General features: G+C 38.7%; 1 protein-coding gene across 1 annotated transcript; it reads left to right on the forward strand.

Moving 5' to 3' along the window:
* Cldn1 (claudin 1) lies at positions 1 to 16,076 on the forward strand (the record flags this gene model as incomplete). Its single annotated transcript, XM_005383227.2, is given in 4 exon segments — positions 1 to 264; positions 9,038 to 9,202; positions 11,736 to 11,820; positions 13,587 to 16,076. Coding segments are annotated over 4 exon segments (636 nt in total). The 3' UTR covers positions 13,750 to 16,076.
* Positions 16,077 to 20,017: the final 3,941 nt, after the last annotated feature.

Below are 20,017 nucleotides of genomic sequence, written 5' to 3' on the forward strand. Positions count from 1 at the left end.
GCGCCCCGCGCCCCTGCGAGCCCCCGCCGGCGCCCGCGACCATGGCCAACGCCGGGCTGCAGCTGCTCGGCTTCATCCTGGGCGTCATCGGCTGGATCGCCTCCATCGTCACCACCGCCCTGCCCCAGTGGAAGATGTACACCTACGCCGGCGACAACATTGTGACCGCCCAGTCCATCTACGAGGGGCTGTGGATGTCCTGCGTGTCGCAGAGCACCGGGCAGATCCAGTGCAAAGTCTTCGACTCGCTGCTGAATCTGAACAGTGAGTGCACCCTGCGCCGCGCCGCCGGGGCCGGGACAGACCCAGGCACACCCCGCCCGCACCCCGGGTCGGGGCGCGCCCCGCTCTCCTCTGATGACCTGGTTACCCGTGTTCAGGTGACCCAGGCCTCTGCTCATGTGCTCTGCTGTGAGGGAGAGAGGAGAGCCCTGTCTCAGCCAAGGGAGGCCAGGCTTTAGCTCTCACTTGCGTTTAACCCCCCGAGTGACCTCTTTCTGCCTGGTGTGGTTTCCTGTTAAATTCCTTAGACGGTGGGTGGAGGCTGGTGGCTGGAAGGCCGCACTCAAACTTGAGCTCCTAAGTGTCTTCTGGACTTTCGAAGGCGCTGTGTAACTCTGGGATTGGTAGGCTTGGAAGGCGACGTTGGTGTGCCTTGGCAGGCAATCCAAAACCATCAAAGAAGGACACATTGATAAGTGAAATCTCTCCTATCACTTTTCACAGTAAAAGTCACGTCTCTACTTAGTTATTGTCCATCTCAGTCTCTTGGACTCACATCTCAGTCTCTTCGACTCACATGTGAGGTTGAATCTTTAGTTTCGATTGATTTTTTAAGATCCAGTAAGTGCAGGGAAAATCCCTGCAAGACTCGGAAGAATCCTTTGGAGGTTCATCCGAGCTCAGGGTCTTCAGAAGAGGCAGATTGTATGGTACTATTTTAGCAAGGAAAAGCTTTTCGGGAAGTGGGAAAAGGACGAGAAGCCAGAAAAGTTCTGAGTAGAGAAGAGTTCAGGAAGGAAGGAGGCAGTGAGGGACAGGAGAGGCGGCGCCTCCCCTTTTCTACCCTTCCACGGAGGGATTTCTGCGTGATGGATGTTTACACCTCATTTTTCCACTTGGACAGAATGATGTAGAGAGAGATACGTCAAAGGGTGCTGCAGAGAGGGCCCGTAGGATGGCTCCCCGTGCTCCTTTTCGACGGCTTGTCAAGAAATCTTTAAGTCCCTTCTTAGGTGGTAACTCTTGGTAGGTGCATGATCTGCACTGAGGAACCCCAGGAGCCATTGTATACCATGTGTCTTACACCCTTTCACCGACTTGAAGGAAAGCTTTCTTAGCTTTTACTTAGACAAAGAAGACGGTCTCTCCATGGTGTGCCCAGAGTGGGGAGGATTGGCACTGTTTAGCCTCTGACTTTGTCCATGTCCTCGGAAGGAACAACCTTTAAAAGAGCAGGCTGAAAGCCATACAATCTAGAGTCATCAAAGCTATTCCAGGTGTGTGTGACCGTCATGAACACCTGTACATTCAGCCAGTGTGCATGGTGGCTTTGTGTGTTGTAGTTTCAACTTTTCAAAGTTAGCCTTTCAGAATTCTTTTATGTCAAAATTAACCTGTACGTGTAGTAATGGTGGGTGTTGCTTATTGACTTCCTAGGATATATTTATACTTCTAAAGTGAATCATTAGTAAGTAAGCATGGAATAGCCACATGGAAAGAGAAATACTTACAAGGAAACCGTCCAGACATTTCTGCTTCCTCCTATGGATTTGGCAGATGGAAAAGGTGGTAAGGGCCATTTTAGAGAGGTCTGCTTGTCAACTCTGTTCTTTCAGTCACAGTAATTCTTTTCCAACATGTTTAAATTAGTTTCTTTTAAACTTTCTTAGGTGACCAAATGGAATATGATCAATTCATGTGATTCTATATTTAAGTGTTTTGTTTGAATTTATTCTTCATTAATGTGGTTATTCAATTTTTTTTAAATTGTGGTGGAAGTCACAATTACTCCCTGGCTTGAGACGCATTCAGGTCAGCGACTTTTCCTTGTTTGTTTCATTACAAAAAAATCCCAAGAGCAGATTCTGTTTTCTGCTTTGGCTGAAGCCATAGTTTATCCAAGACGGAGTGATGACCTTTCTCCCAGAATCAATTCACAGAAGCTGGAGTCCTGACTCCCAGGATCCCGCCTCACTGGCCAGTGACTCACGAGATACCCCTGGATGGGGCCCAGAAAGTCCGTCCCTGTTTCTTCACCTGAGCACTGGTGCTCTCACCACCCACCTGTTGAGGAGTTGTGGGGTGCTGGTGATTCATGAACTGGTTTTGGTACACTGCTGTAACATCTAGAGATGAAAGGACATGTCTGTGTCTACAGAGGCCATGTGGCCCATAAAAGTTCATGTGTTCTGAAATGCTTTCAGATAAGGAAGTTTGTCTCAGGTTTCTGGGTATCGTACCTTACTGTCTTTGCCAGCAGAGCTACCTTGCTGTCCTAACAACTAAAAGAAAGGATTTATCAAGGTTTAAACAGTGTAGGCATTAAAATCTCTTATATCCTTCCCTTAGCTCATGTCAGCTGTAATAAAAGCATAAGACCTTCACAAAATAAAATAAAAGAATAGTATATACTGCATAGAGAATATGCTGTATACAACATAAGAGATGAGCTACAACATGGCTTATTTTAGGTAGTTTTTGCCAGTTTATGAGGATACAGCTGAGAAATTTCCTGGAGAAACAAATGTTATATTGTGTAACTTGGCTTTACAAGGGCCAAGACAATGCCCATCCCAATCCATTTCATAGGATGCTTGTTGGCACAAATGCCTTCTACAGCTGAAAAGTGGAATATGCCAATATTCTATCGGGAAGGAGAGTAGCACATTCAATTTCAGTAGACGTTTCTTGATTAGCCCATACATCTTGATCCAATTCTTCAGCTTTTGGGAAGCAAGTGCCTATTTCATGGGGTCAGTTAATTGCTTCTTTTTGCTTGACTTTAATAGCTAGAGCTGTCGAAAGATCGGGCTGTCGCGGTCGGCTGCAAGTTGGGAGGTATCTAAGCAGAGGATAAGTAAGCATTTTGCAGAAGTGTCCCTGGGAAGATCCAAGCACCAGACAAATGGGAGGTTAGGCTAGACTCTCTTTAAGTCTCACCTAACTCTGAGATTCTGTAATTTGTTCCTGAGCTACTCTAGCCTGTTAAACTTGCTCTGCATGAACCCACATGTGTGTAGGTGTGCTTAATGAGTACTGGTTGTCATGACGTTTCCCAGTGCTCTCTCCCTGATGTCAGGCTCAACCAGAGCAGCAAAATCACTGACTTGGACAATCTTTGAAGCTCACACAGAGAGGAAATCACCAGACTGCTGCATGCTTCCCTAAACTGCTGTATACCTGCAAAGTTGAGGGTTTTCAAAGGGCCATTGGTGTTCAGGTCTTTCAAGAATTACGTCTGATTCTTGGAATGATGAAAGTTGAAATGAAAATCCAGGCCTGAGATTAGAAATTCTAAATCTTTACCCGGAGTTTGCACTAAGTACCCGTATGTATAGTGGTGAGCCGTGTGAGCTTTTGGGCTCAAGAGGTTTCCGTGTTTATAAAACAGCAGAGTAGGAAGAAGACAGAGATGAATCCAAGATTCATTCATCTGTCCCACACCCGGGAGCCCAGCCCTTTTCTCATTCCTAGGAATGTAGCTAAGATGATTTCCAAGGTTTCTTCCACTGCCAGCATTCTTTCTTACTAACTTCAGTGACTGAGGAGGGCAGAGCATGTGGTTTATCTAGGGTTTCCTTGGTTGGAGTGATGGGAAAATGCCAAGAAATGATACAGAAGCATAAAATGAATCACGAGACAAGTAAGAAACGAACAAAAAAGAGTTAGCCTACTTCTCAGGATATTCTGACAAGCGCTAAGTTCTTCCTCACACTGGACCAGTTCAGTCATTGCCCCGTGCTCATGGTCTGAAGTCACACCTAGTGGTCACTAGCTCCTGTACTAATAAAATAGAAATGTGAACAATGAGGATGCTTGTGAACTTTGGAATGTCACTAAAAGGAAAAGACCTCAGAACTGAAAATTCTACAGGAGCATGGTTCGGTGATACCATGTGATGAGCTCATTTATTGCGAAGGAGAAAAGAGTGTTTTTGTTCTAGTCACTCAGTAATCAGTGTTTTTTTTTTAATTTATTTACCTAATACTTCTTAGTAACTACTGAAACAAAGAAGGACTGTGTAAGGATATAGAGATATAATTGAAATCCACTTTGTTTATGATACATAGTATGTAGGGTAAGAAGACAGTCATGCATATTATGGTTAGCAAGTACGAAAAACAATGTCAAGTATGTGCAGCAGACTCTGCTGCTTGTGTAGCAAGTCTTTAAAGCTTTAGAAAAAAACCCACATACTTGTCTATGCTTGTCTGTCTACACTTAATGTTGATTAACATAACTGTAGTAGACCAGTTCTGTCCAACTGGTTTCTTGTCTTATGAGTCAAAATCTTTGTAAGTATTTTTTTTTTTTTTTAATTATACTTCCAAGTTGAAAGTGGCGAGGACTCCTTAGGGGGTCCGTAAGCTCAAGATTATCAGTCTGGCTAAGTATAATTAAAAGACTGGCTCCTCTGTTGACTGCTAATTAATGACAAGAAACAATAATGTAACTTTTTGAATGTTTGCTAACCAGATTGCCTGGAGACCACTTTAATTGGTCATCATAATGTTACAGAAGTATCTGAAACTTGAAAAAAGGAATACCTTTGCTACTAGATTTGATGGAGTCAGGCCTGTTCCAAGTTCTTAGCAGAAAGCTCTCTTCTATCGCTGGGATCCAAAGTGTTATTTCGTAGCTTTCAAGCGTCTCCACTGACCTCTCTTGTCATACTACTAGAGAGAAAAAGAACGTTTACCTTGGGAGTTCATGGGGTACATAAATTTAAAATTAAATGAAATTGAGCAAAAAGTACAGATCTGTTTTTCCTTTTTGCATGAGTTTCTGGTTTTTAATGATCTAAACAAAGTCCAGCTGTATTTAGGAAGATGTTAGTATGCCCACCCTCTCTAAGGAGGTGTTTTTTATTCTTGTAAGAGTTAAGCTAAACAAAAGAGTATTTTTATTTGTCACATTATTACAGTTTTGAAGGATAAAGACTTTATTCTAATTTAAATCATGGAACGTAAGCTGAATAATGAGTCCACGTGACTTAGCAAGTACAATGCTTTAGTGCTTGGCGTGGAAACTGGAATATCTACCTCAAATCATCTAGGAGCTCACAATTACATATTTTTGAGTTGTAACTGAAAACAACTTGCACAAGACCTTAATTTGAAGGAATTCATGCAGCTCCAGCTTAAAACTGTGCAATTTAGGTTTGATCTGCACATAAATCCCTCATAACCTGTAACACAATACTTACTTTCTGCGACTCCTAACATACCATTACCAGTGCCCAGCTAGTGAATTTGCATGTTGTTATGCTTCTGGGCCCCTTTGTATGTGCACATGTGTATTATTTCTACATTTCTATCATATGTTCTTATAGTTTAGAATTTATTCTGATGGATGTCTTCTGTGAGATGTTTGTGTTTGATGTCAATCTAATATTGTAAAATACAAAAGAAAAAAATTCACCAGTCAGTGATGAATGGAAAAGACTTTTCAGAGCCACTTTTTTAAAACACTTATGCCCCTTGGTCTCTGTGGTTTATGCGATTCCTAAGTTTTATTTTGTTCCTTTTCTCCATTACTCTTTGCATATTAGACAAATAACATTGTTCTATGAGGAAAGGAAACACGGTGGGGTCATTAGCAAGCACTGGACAGAATATCTGTCTTTTCTTCCTCAGAAACTTTGCAAAATAAGTGGTAAAATAGATATGACATACTGAATGGACTTTTGTCTAAGTGATAGAGGAAAACTTGACAGATCAAAACTGTGACTGTTGGATCAGTCCAGTTTGGTGTAGATGGAGCCTGGAGGAGTTCATGCCTACTCCTTCTTTGCTTGCAGCGGAGGTGTTATACAGGTCTGATTCATGAGACTGAAGCCTACGAGACTCTTTGTGAAGGGTCCTTACAACCATGGGCTCAGTCCTGCTGGGGTAGTGGCCTGCCGTTTTCACATGACGAACAGATCCGTGTGATTATTATACAAGCTAGGTGAAGTTTGGGGCCCCATAACTTGAATCCAGTGAAAAACTGGAGAAAGAACAGAGAAAGCAACAAAAGTAAGTAACCCTTTGTAAGGGTTAGAAAGCTGAGTACTTGTGATACAGTGAAGTGGAAGTGACTGTGAGAGTTAAGAGGCTATGCATATTTGAAAGGCTGCCAGAGCAGTACTTTCCTTTTGCATGATCTCCATACTGAGGGTGAAAGTATGTCACCCCTGACTTACCATCCCCCAGTGAATTTTCATTACATTTAAAGTAGATACTAGCTGGGCATGGTGGTGCGTGCCTGTAATTCCAGTACTTGGGAGGTTGAAGCAGGAGAACTGTGACAAGTTCAAGGGCAGCCTGGGCTACATCGTGAGTTCAAGGCCAGCCTGAGATAGCAAGACCCTGTCTCAAACAAAACAAAACAAAACAAAATAGTGGACACCAAAATCCTTACCCAAATATACAAACTTCTTCTAAATATATGTCTCCTGCCTAAACCTCATTTCATGTCCCCCAACACATTCCCCATTGGGAAGACCAGCTCTCCCAGTTTCCCCAAGACTGAGAACTTCTTAGGATGCAAGACTTTTGTTTTTAAAGCAAGGACAGGACTAGATAACCTGGCATGAAGGTCACTCTCTCCTCCCCAAGTACAGACCAACTTTGTTACTTTCAACACTTACATACTTTCCTTCTGAGTGGAGACCTAGGCCCAAATCCATAATCTGTTTTATAGATAAGAGTTTGGCTATCATCTAAAAATTGTATCGCTAAGTAATGATTTTCTTGCAAAACCTGCTAGTATGTCAAAGAGAAATATACACCCTAACTCTAGTGTCCCCGGTACTTTCTTCTTCCTGCGCAGTAGTTTGTGATTTCAAGCCCAAAGTTCAGCCATAGTCTCCTAAATAGTTTTGGTTCTTAGTAAATCTGTGGTCTATGGAGTGTGTGTGTTTTGGTCCAGTATTTCCCCTGTCACCTTGGAATCTGCAGTTTTAAAATGGTATATTTGGACTGGTGTCCATATTCGCTCAATCATTATGAGCAGGTGGATGTGTAATTGTAGGCAAAGAACTACTGAATTTTGTTTTTGTCTTAAGGCTAAGAATTGAGCTCAGGGTCTTTGCACTGAGCTACGTCCCCAGCCCTTTACTTATCTTTGCGTTTGAGGCAAGATCTTGCAAAATTGCCAAGTTGCCCAGGCTGGGCTCAACTCATGATCTTCCGGCCTCAGCTCCTCAGAGTACTGGGATTGCGGGTATATGCCACTACACCTAGCTTGTTTTATTTTTCAATGAAATTAAATAGAAGTTTATTTTGGCTTTTTAAAATATCACTGAAATGCTATAGAATGTAATTCTTGATGCCTCTTAGACAGAGATTAATGTGATTTTATAATAGGTTTTTGAAGATAAAAGTATCAACAAATTAAAATAAAATAATAGGGCTAAGGCTATAGCTCAGTGGCACAAGCGCCTGCCTGGCAAGGACAAGGTCCTGGGTTCGATTACTGGTACCAAAAGGAAAAAAGAAAGAAAAAAAACCTTAAATAATAAAAAATATATAATGACATTTTAGAAATATTTAACTTTGATATGATGGGTGTGTTAAATTCGCTACTTCAAAGATACTGAGCATGAGTATAAATGAGATACTGGGATATAAAACCTTTCCAATGTCTCAGCCACTTTTGAATACCAGCAAGGGCTCAGTTCTAACTCCTTGGAGATATATCAACATTTATATTTTATACAACAAAAACACGATCCAAAAGAATACTAGACGGCTGAACCGAAGATCTCCTAGTTTGTTACAGTATGAGTAGTATTTATATGCGGGAAGATTCTTGTCTCATGCTGGCCATGAGAGAATGATCTTCAATGGGAAAAAATAAATCTATAATTTAAATAAAATCTTGTGCCAGGGATATAGCTCAGTGGCACAAGCGCCTGCCTGGCAATCCCAGGTACCAAATAAATAAATAAATACGTACATACATACATAAATAAAATCTTGTAGCCAGTATAGTTCATAGCACACTCTTTTTCAAGTTGGCATTTGCATGCCACAGTGATTCTGTTAACCTTGTATTCTGTAAGATCCGATGATGTCAGTTTGATCACAATTTAGTTCACCAAAGACAATAACAGGAAATTAAAAAATTAGTGGAATCCTGAGAAATACTAGAGTGAACTATTTTGTCTGCTATTTTACAACTTGATAGTTTAATTTCTAGAGCTAGTGATACTTTGTAAATATACTACTGTCTTCCAAGGTCACTTTCTCAAAATTGTTTTGAGAGAATTGCTTCCATATCCTTCCTATCTCTCCAGTAACTGGAGGTACAAACAGAACTTATTCAGCTAGGGTTATTTTGAAATTTCCTTTCTATTCCATAATCATTTACTCTTCCAAAGTTTAATGATTATACTGTAAAGCTGGTGGCCAATACTGAACTTGACCTGTAAGCCATGTTAATTACAAATGGTGAACATCAAGAATAATACATATGCTTGGTATTTCAAACTAAAAAACTCTATTAATACAGATTAAACACAAAAGACTTAGGCTAAACCCATTCAACTAGATCATTACTTATTTTTCCAGTTAACAATGAATTTAATTCTTTAAGGAGAAGTGTTAGGTGCTGAAGGGCCTTTTGTCCATCATCCACCCTGGATGCTGGTTCTTCTGCAGTTAACACCGTGACGGCTGTCAGTGGAAATGTCGCTAGAAAAGAAGCCTACTGACTCTCAATTCAGTTTTCACTTCTACATACAATATTGAACTTTACTTGATCTTCTACCATGTTTTTCTTGCTGATCTACACATGATTTTTTTACATTACTTAAAATATGTCTTGCCAGGCACTTTACAAGCCACCCGTGCCTTGATGATAATTGGGATCCTGCTGGGACTGATAGCCATCTTTGTGTCCACCATGGGGATGAAGTGTATGAAGTGCTTGGAAGACGATGAGGTACAGAAGATGCGGATGGCTGTCATTGGAGGTGTTATATTTCTTATTGCAGGTAAGAGAGTTTGGATCCCATTCTGTCTGTGCTGACCTGTCTCTGATGTAGTTTGAAATCTGGTATTCAGTTTCCTTGGGTTATGTTGAATGCATCACGCTTGAAATCATTTGAATTCCTTTATAATCTGCAGACATGGACTCCGTGGTCATGTGACTCATGTTCTCAAATGGAGCCAAATGAAAGCTTGACATTTGTCTACGCATGCCAGGAGTATTGTTTGTTAGAGCCAGTCTTCCCAGGTGAAGGGAGAAGTTTGCTACGTAGCCAATACCCTGGAATAATCTTACAGAGTTCAAAAAGTTTCTGTGGTGCCTCTACAGATATTATGTGAAGAAAATGAGAAGTAGTGAGGAAAAACATGAATAATATGTGATTATACAGGGCTGGGAAAGATGGATGGGATGAGATTATTCGAGAAAAATGAGGGGAACAGTCCAGATGGGCAGACCTGATTCCATAATAAATAGGGTGTTCCTATAGATCAAAAGTAGAAAAGCCAGGTGGAGTAGAGGTTGGATGTTAACATGCTAGGAAATTCAATTAGAGGAGTTAGGAAAGAAAATAATTCAGAAACATCTTGGGACAAAATATTGGTAAAAAATGAGGTTATGTTTTCCCCAGAAAATAAATATGTATTTGATGCTTTATTCCATTGTTGACAAATTCATTAGGTTATACGTCACTGGGAAAATGAAAGTTAGAAGATAGGAAATACCACTTCAAAGCTTTATAGTAAGGCTTATTTTAAATATAACAGATAATATATTACATATATATTATCTGTTATATTTATTATTATATAGTGAAGATGTTTACTGTAAATGTAGACATGTTGAAGACATTTATTGTAAATGTAGAGATCTATCTCTACATATAGATGTATAGTAGCTAGATCTAGCAATAGACTGCTGCGTATACTATATATATAATTATATATAGTTATCTGTTATTTTTAAGACAACAGTGATGTAAATCTAGTGTGGTGAGAATAAAATTACACCTTTTTTTTTGTTCTTGTTGATGGAAGACCTGTAGGGGTTTTTGCTCCACCTTAACACATGGATTTAACATGTGGAAGGAAGGTGTGAGGGACTTGGTTAAAGGTGTGGTTGAAGTGATAAGTTGCTCAGTTTTTCTGATGCAAACCAGCTCCTGCCTGGAAAGCAGGAATGGTATATTATTACTAACAATATAATCTTACATCAAAGTTAGCAAATAATTGGCAGTATAGCACCCTTACTCTGCTACTTCCTGTGATACCCAGAGAGGACTGTGCCACTCCTATCCAGTCTCAGGGACTTCCTATGGAGTGCAGGCTGCAAGTTCCAGAGCTTGTGTATAGCTGATTTGAGCAGCAACACACAGACACACACACACACACACACACACACACACACACACACACACACGTGTACAGAGATACAAAATGGGATTGCTTTCTGCCAAGTATTGGAGGCAGATTGGACCCCTCTTTTGCAGGGGAATATGACTAACATAGGAATGAAACAACTGATATTGGTTAATTCTTAGCATTACATGAAGAAAAGATGTGTAGTTTCTTTTAAATCTATTTTTAATCAACAGATAACTATCATATACAGCATGATGTTTTAGAGTATATAGACATTGTAGAATAAATAAGCTAAGCCAATTACAATGCATTTTACCTCACATTTATGTGAAAAGGACACCTTTACATTCATTCTGTTAAGTTTTCAGAAACCTAGCCACCATTTTGTGTGATATATCTCCTGAATTTAGTCCTCCTGTCTTAGTGAAATTTTGTATCTTTGAACTAGTATCTCTGTGGGTAAGAAAATCTGTTGTATTTTATATTTCTTAAAAATGATCACATAGGGAATTTTGATTAAATGACTTCTCTGGCATTATTAATATAAAATGTTCTAGGAACAGGACCTTGTGTTTTATAATTTCATTTAATGTTACACCGTCACCAAATCATAACAATGTCAAGAGTTACCTTGGCCAGAGGACCAGTAGGAATCCAGGAATTCTACACGTTCTGAGACAGATCCTGTTTATCTGCTATCCAGCTGTTTGTTTTGCATTGATCTATCAGAAATAAAAATTTTGATTTTGGTTAGTAATGTAAAAGGGTTTTCATCTTCGCTTTTGTAAGCAACTCTATACTAGTAATAAAAATAGTTTTATCAAGTATACCAAACTACAATGCAGCCCTACCTTTGAAGGAGACCTTAAGCAAAGTGAACCTACTGATTAATTTCAAAAAAGCATTATTTGTGTCAGGGGCATTGAACTAAAGGTAAATACGCTATCATAAGTAGTATAAACTATGCTTAGGTCCATCTTAATATTTTCATATATCTCAACAGAACACTTTGACTCAGTCATATCTAAATCAAATCTGTTTGTTCCTAATACTGAAATTAAAATGTCAGCTCTAGTGATAAGATTTTGTTCTTCTAAAATATATTCATGTTTAATAGTTTATGTTTTTCTGCCCGGTGTTCTGTGGTGATTAACAGTCTTTTGTTCTGAATTTTTGTAGGTCTCGCTATTCTAGTTGCCACAGCATGGTACGGCAATAGAATTGTTCAACAATTCTATGACCCAATGACCCCCGTCAATGCCAGGTAATGCTATTCAGGCATAAAATAGTTTATTCTCTGAGAAAATACCTTTTATGCTCAGCAAAGGCCTGCTAGTACCATAGTTTCTCAGATTTGCTTTCAAGAATTGCAGGGAATTTTATGTCAAACTTGCATACAATTTAAATGACCTGTGACTCATGTTAAAATGGGCTTGATAATTGTTTTAATAGCCTATATTGACGACAAAATGAACTTCATAGTAAAGTTCTAAGCTGTATACTTCCCAGCTGCATGCTATATCCTTGGTTTTTTTTCTCCTAAATATTAACAAACACGTTAATGAATTTGAAATTTTCTCTTTGAAGGGCATTCTGATGTCTCCATCTCCTCATTATTTATAATAATGCATTTTATGACTGATTGAAAAAGAATACCTCTCACATAGTGTTTGATAAATAATACTTCACCCCAACAGTTAAATTCATAATGCATTTTTACTAGTACATGGAGATACCACTGTAAAATTTTATGTTCTATCACGGCTATAAAATTAACATTACAAAGGTCATCTGTCTTAATATTACAAGTTGTGCAAGTTAAAACGCTTATTCTTGGATCTCATGTAGCAACACTCTTTGATCGGGGACTGTGCTTCTTGTCTCACTGCCGTCATCTCATCTTTAAAGCTTAATAACTGCATTCAAAGTCAGGATGCTAAAATATAATTATTGTTTGTGAGTGCAGGGATGAATGAAAAAAATCTCAGTGTTTGCAGAGATAAGATGAGCTTTCTTTTATATAGTCACCCACACACAAAAGAACACAGACTGCAGTGGTTTTTGTTGGAGCCCATCCCATAAGACTTACAATGCAGGGTTCAAAACTGCTGGAGGTCAGTAGGCCAAAATTCTACCACTGTGTGCATGAAAGCGATTTATAAATTGCTGTGCAGGATGCATTTGTTATTTACACAGTCACATATGATCCTGAAAGCAATACAGGGAGGTAGATGGAATTATCCTGCTTTGAAAGAAAACACCGTGAGTGAGAAGGAAGCTGCTACCCCAGAACTGCAGTAGTTGAGAGAATACATCAAGATGCAAACCCAGGCTGTACAGCACCTAGACCCAGCCTTTCATTCTGTATTTTTTCCAGTCAGCCACAGATGCCTCCCTAAGAATCCGGTGTGCTATATTTCTTTGCATCAGCTTGATTCACAATGTGCATGGGCTGTTCCAGAATCTTTTTTATAAAACATAAAGTTTTGGTTTTAGTCCATACAGATATCAGAAATCAATGATTGAAAATTATAGTCGTCTCCATCACATGGTGGACTTTGCTTGTAGAATATGATTTCTACTTGATGATAGTATAACTCCATAAGCTTTAGCCTAGGAACTATTGTATAATCCCCACTTCTAAAATATGTGAATATGCTTCACAAGCCTGTATTGCATGGGAAAATCTTTGGAAATGATTGTGTAATTAAGCTGATATCACGTCGTATTGCTTGATGTAATATTGCAAATCTCCAATAATTACAATTCAAATATTCTTATGTATGTGTGCTTACAAACTATAAACTACCTCCCAAGGGGTTATGGGTGGAGGAAAACTATTTTAAGTGGGAAAAAAACTTAATAATATAAGATATAGATTTTCTTCCTTAATTATATCTTTTTTTTTTTTTTTTTGTGTTTTCTCTGGTACCGGGAACCGAACTCACGACGTTTTTTTTTTTTTTTTCTTAATTATATCTTAAAAATTGCCCACCCTTGCCTAACAAATACATTGCCTCCTCTTTTCAGGTATGAGTTTGGTCAGGCCCTCTTCATTGGTTGGGCTGCTGCAGCTCTCTGCCTTCTGGGAGGTTTTCTACTTTGCTGCTGCTGTCCCCAAAAAGCAACCTCTTACCCAACGCCAAGGCCTTATCCGAAACCCGTACCTTCCAGTGGGAAAGACTATGTGTGACGGGGGCCACAGGAGACCACCCCCCTGGAACGAGGAGAGAATGGACTTTGAAATATCGTCATTGACCTTGAGATCGTAGACTTTCCACTTGCAATCCGAACTGTGGTATTACAAAAGAAACCATATTTTTATAAATACCAATTGCTAGAAATAGCCTACTCCTATTTTCCCTTCTTTCCTCAGGATAAGAGGGAAGCCTTTTCCATTTGTATCAGTGCTTCCCGCTGAGCAATCGCTCTCCAATGGGAGGAAATGATGCTCCTTAAATATGTATAGATGTGTATATATACATGTTTTTCTATAAAAATTTAGTCAGATCTGTTACTGTCATTATGTTGGTATCAGCATATTTAAAATATTTCTAAAGTAGAAAATATATATGTAATTCCCTTTTGATTAAGAAGTTTATTGGTATATTTTTTCTTCTCTCTCTACACATATCTAATATAGCAAATATCATTTAATCCCGTCCTAAGATTTTGCTGTCTTCCCCATAAGACCAAAATTGTTTGCCAAGTAGTAATTTCTGTTCATCATGTGTAACCTTTTTGTCTGCTTGTTTGATTTTAATTTCTGCCATAACCTCAGAGCACTTGCTCATTTCTTATTTTTGCTTCTGGAAGTTGGTCTCTGACTCCTCAGTCTGATAATGCATGCCATAGCCTACATTTTAAGACCAAAAGCCAGTGAGAATTTCTTTAAAAATCAGTGCAGTGAGCCGGTATCTTCCCCATGACCTGATGATATTTTCTTGTTAAGATTGCCACATGTTCCTGTACTTTGACCAAATGTACTCTTATTTGCTTTGAAAATATTTGTTTCATTGAGCAGCTGTGCCACTCACCTCAATATTGTGACACAGTTTTATTGATTGAATTTTTTAAAGTAGTTATTCACAGCTCCATAGCACCTAAAATATTTATTTCTTTGTCCTTTTTTGGCTGTATTTTTTTCTCAGATGGAAGTGCCATATATTTTTTCCTTGCCCCAGCAAGGTGTGGTCTGTTTATCTAAACAGAGTGCTAGACTTGCTGGAGTGATAATCTGATGCCAAATATTCTCTCTGGAGCTGTGATCAAGTCATTTAATCTTTCTGCCTCTTTTCCCATCTGTTAAATTGAAATAATTATGCTTAACCAGCTGGTAGAAGTAATGTGAGTATTAATTAGTTGATATGACTCTCATTCCATTAATATGAACTCCGCCTAAGTAGTGTTTGTCTTTGCTCAGCTGGCAGTTTTGCTGTCACTGAATAAAACATAAACACATGACTTCACATTGTCCCATATCTTTGGCTTTCCTGAGGTCCATGGCCTTTCCTTTTGCTGTGCCTAGCATGCTGTAGGTGTTCTGTTTCATTTTCATAACTGCTCTTCCTCTTGCAGTCTGTAGAAGATGCTGGTTCATTGGAGCAAGATGATACGATAGAAAGGGTGTTGGTTTTGTTGTCTAGCGCACTGAGTTTGAATCTAATTATTCTGAGGTTGGGCAAGGCACTTGGCTGCCCTAGATAGACTACTTTGTCTGTAAAAGAAGAAAAGAATATATCTATAATTCCAGATCTGCCTATGTCGCAGGATCCATGTGGCTTTTTAAAGTGAAATATGAAGGAATGAAGGAAATTAAGTGTATAGGTTTGGGGTTACTTTTCAAATGACTGAAAAGAGATTAGTTTTAGAAACAGAGTTTCTTGTATTAACCAACCTCCCAAGAAATGAGACCCTAAAGTGATATTCAGCTCACTAGGTGAAAGGCATTCTAAGGAAGTTCTAGTTTCTTCCATCGGTATGGACTGATGTCCTTGTAGCTACGTAGAAATAATAGAGAAAGTAAAAGCCTAAGTGTTGGCAAAGCTAACAATGTGGGAGAGCTTTTGAAGTCCATCCTGTGAGGAGATATATGGTGCTACCTGTTAAGCATTACCTTCAGAATAACCCTGCTAGGATAACCGGAGAAAAGCACTTCATGGTAAATCCACATGGAGAAAGTTGTGCAAAGAACTGTGCCTGGAATATTTGAAGCAGGTGATCTTTACTGTGTCTTCCAAGCCTGACAGTACGCTTCTAGAAGTTATCATTCAAAGAGCCTTTTTCACATATACAGATCCTAATGGTGTGTAAGTATAAATGTATATGTGTAAACTCGAAACTAATCTCCGGTCAAAAAGGATCCAATAGAATTTTTCTGCCAAAATGTATCCAGTTTTGATATTTATGTAGCCTACTACCGTGCCTTGAAATGGACCAATAGATATTGGGGAAGAGGGGTACTAGGAATTTGTATAAAGCATTACTCTTTTTCAATAAATTTTTTTTTAAATAAAAGAATCCATCGTTTATTTTCTCACCACTTATTTTGAGATTGTTCTGCTTGCAAGAGGAAGTGATTTGAGGTAAATCTGATTCACTGTGTTCCTGGGAAAAAGCTATGATCCCTCTGGATTTTAAATATCTATCACGTATGTCCATGCCTCCCCTCAATACGATGCTGTATCTCTCTCAGAGTGAGCTCCAGGCTAGTCAGAAAGAAATACTAGGAAATACTGCTTAAGTATTTTTTAATCTATAAACCAGGTACACATAACAATGAATGAATGAAGAGGACAGGACAGCAGCTTGGAACTCCGTGATTGTTTTCATTGTGATCATTTTCAAAACTACCTCTCAGGAAAGCAGAGAATACAAATTATTTGCTCATTTTCTTAATACATCAATAACATTACCTTAAAAGTGGCCTCTCCCTGGCCAATTTTCATATTAATCAGACAAGGCCTATGGGCAGAAGATGGCGGCTTCACTGAGGAGTCTGAGGAATTAGTGCGGGGGGAGGGAGCACCCACTGCTGGTGCACTTGATTTGAATTTTCTGTAAATTAAACAGACACAGCAGAACCCAGTGCATTTCTGCAGCATTTAAGTGTCTAATGGTGAGGTTCCGGCCCACAGAGTTTAAAAAAATAAAATTCCTCGATGCCCCTAAAAAGAACTGAAGGGAAAACCAGAGTGCAACTCACACCAAGCAGACATCCGCCTCTGAGCTCACTTGCCTCTAACATTGTTCTCCAAACCATAATATCATTCCTCCCTCATTTAGTGATTTCTATGTAGCAAATCTCACGGTGTTTTGAATGCTTGACTTCCATCGACAGATTTTTCCAAAATAGCCAATATTGGCCATTAAAAATGACATATGAATTCCTTAAATTAGTATTTGCTGGATACCTACCATGGGCTGGCACCATGAAATGCAGGCAAGTTAAAGGAGATACGAAATGAGTAAGATACGATCCTGGGCCTGAGAGTAGTATGATTAAGTTTTAGTGGGAAGAGAAGTGAACTTAAAACATAGCATCGGTTCTGCCATGATCAGACATGGGAACTACGGAGCACTCCACCCACTGTGGCCTACTTTGAAAAAGCAAGGGTGGAGATTCGTGCAGGCTTTCTGTCTTCATAATAGCAACTTAAAATCACCTGGATGATTTTGAAACTTCCAATGCTAGGCCCTGCCCCTAAGCAGAGCAAAAACTATTAAAAGTTATTATGATGAGCTAAATTACAAAATAAAGTGAAATTCAGAAAAATCTCATTATAGAAACTCCTTACAGATTCTTCTTAGGGCTTTTTTTCATTACTACCTTAGCAAATAAGCTTAATGACATGGTATTATGGCATTTGTACATTAAAGCTTTATCACACCTTCAAGAACAGCCATTCTTTTCTAGGCTGAAGTTCTTTTCAAAAGAAAAATAAAGACAGTTGAAATGTATACCTCAGGTCAAACTCTGAGGTTCTTACTCCATGTCTACATTCCATTAAAGAATTCAAGAAAGCTATAGCATCTCTAAATGAAGGACAAGGAATTTAATCTAATCACCTTCCCAGAGCAGGAATGAAAAATCTCTGATTTTTGTTTTCCTAGAATCTTCCTGGAGCACCCACAACAAATAAACATAACAATGATGGATTGGTATCTGGGCCTTTTGATTATTTTATTATCAGCTCTGTCTCTCAAGAACATACTTTTTTCTGTGTCTGACTTATTTTACTTATCATAATGTCCCCCACATTCATTCACACTGCCACTGATGCCCTCAATTATATGTGGATCTGAAGACGCTGATTTCATAAAAGCGGAGCGTTGAATAATGCTTACCAGCGGATAGAGAAAAACACAATTCTGTTGTTGTGATCTGATCAGAACTTATACACACATTAGCCAGTTCTTCAAAAGGAGACATATATTAAAACTAGATGATTTTGCATCCGCAAGAACCAGTTCTAAATTAAGGATGAAATAAAATGGGAGTGGACTATGAACAAAGGAACTATGCCATCATTTCAGCATACCACTCATTAATGAATGATTCTGCTTTTAGGAAAATAAAGTCAAAGAGAGAAATACCTCTTCTGTATTCCTAATCCAACCACCTGCCACTTTCCTTCAAACATTGTGCTTTCAATTTTAAGAAGAATTGGAGGAAGAACATATTTAGATTTACATATACGGAAGCTCAACAATGTGCTGTGTAGGAGACAATGTAACAGGGGACTAACTTTTATAGCCATCTTTACAGTGTATATTAGGATCACAAGCAAGGTCACCTATGCATGGAATATTCAGGGAAAGATGCAAGGAGACACTGGTGGTTGACCTACATCTTAGAAGACTTGTAGATGCAGCGATACAGGAGAGAGAATTCCAGACAGAAACATCTAAACAAATATATCAAAACATGAGATATTATGAGATAGTTAGGAATCTAGGGAGAGGAGGAGGACTTGGCCACTGATAGAAAGTAAGGGAGAAAAAAGATCATTGAAGATACCAGCCCCTTCCCAAGTTCTCCCATTGTCTATCACTATTAGACCTCAGGACAATGATCTAAATAGAATCCACTAATGTAGATTAGGCTCATTCTCAGGTCTGAAGAAATTACTAGTACTACACTCAACAGGCTCACATATAAAACATTAAAAATAATATTGTTCTCACTTCCCTTTTAATGAAGAAAATACTATTTTTCTAGAGTTGAAGGAAAATTTAAGAAAATTTTATACTAGACATCTTTTGTGATAATTCATATCTAGTAACTACTTTTCCTTTTAATAGTAACATATAGTTTATTTGATAAAAACATCCTATTTTGTTTTCCATAAGTGTGGGTCAGATGATTTACCCTGCCACCTCTTTCTAACTCTGAAACAGAGTCCTACAACAGTCTATTCCATATGCCCAGCAAGTTATAAATATCTTTAAGAATATAATTATAAAATATAGAGTAAAACAACCAAAATTCTCTCAGGCATGCACACTCTAATGTTTTATTTCATCCCCAAGAATGGATGGATTCTTCCTGTCTTACCATTGTTGGTCTTAAATGACTGTTTAAAACATCAGCAAATTTTGTCAACTTTATCTTGAAAATTTGTTCTGAATCTTATCATTCCACGTTCAATAATCCCTTCCTCAACACTCTACAGTTCCAGCATTTTTCAAAAATTCAAGTTCAAATCTCCCTTGAGATTCAAGGGAAACTCTTAGCTGTGATCTCATGTAAAAAATGGAAAAAACAATTTCCATAATCCCAAGATACAATGGAACAAAGTAAACATTCTCATTCCAAAAAGGAAGACTAGGAGGATGCAGAAAGAACTGAACCAAAGCAAGAATAAAATGTACGAGGGGAAACATTAAATCCTATTACTCTATATCTGGCATTGGAAGACAGCTGTAAATTGTGAGTTCCAGAGAGCTTCACCTTCCGCTTTAGTTTTCCTGGCTGTAGCCCATATGACCTCTCTTCTGAGCTGATTCCTTTCATGTCCTACAGGTTTCTTGAAGAGATATTTTACATTCTTGACATCTCTGACTTACTGGGGTCTGTGCTTCAACTTTAGCATCATTCCCATGTCTTCACATACTGACTTCTCAGGGATTTTTTCCTGGCCTCCCAGGCCTTCTTTTGAAAGTAGAAACCTCCATGACCCCACAACTCCTGCATTTGGCATGGAAGTAAAATCTACCTCATGTGGACAATACTAAGGTCTGCTGTCTGCTAGGGCAGTAGCCTGGTCCCCTTGGCCTATGGTAGTGGTGGCTTCTTAGGTGCTTTGATGGTTTAACATGGGGAAATATAAATCAAGTTGTACCTATGCAATTTGATTCAAGGTATTTTATTATAATTGTTAGCAAACAAAGCTGTCTTTCTTGAGAAGTTGGTAGATTCTTTAAAAAGCCTAAAGCCAAAAAAAACAAAAAAAGAAATA

Source organism: Chinchilla lanigera, unplaced genomic scaffold, assembly GCF_000276665.1.
Source record: "Chinchilla lanigera isolate Chin_1 unplaced genomic scaffold, ChiLan1.0 scaffold00019, whole genome shotgun sequence".
Taxonomy (NCBI): Eukaryota; Metazoa; Chordata; class Mammalia; order Rodentia; family Chinchillidae; genus Chinchilla; species Chinchilla lanigera.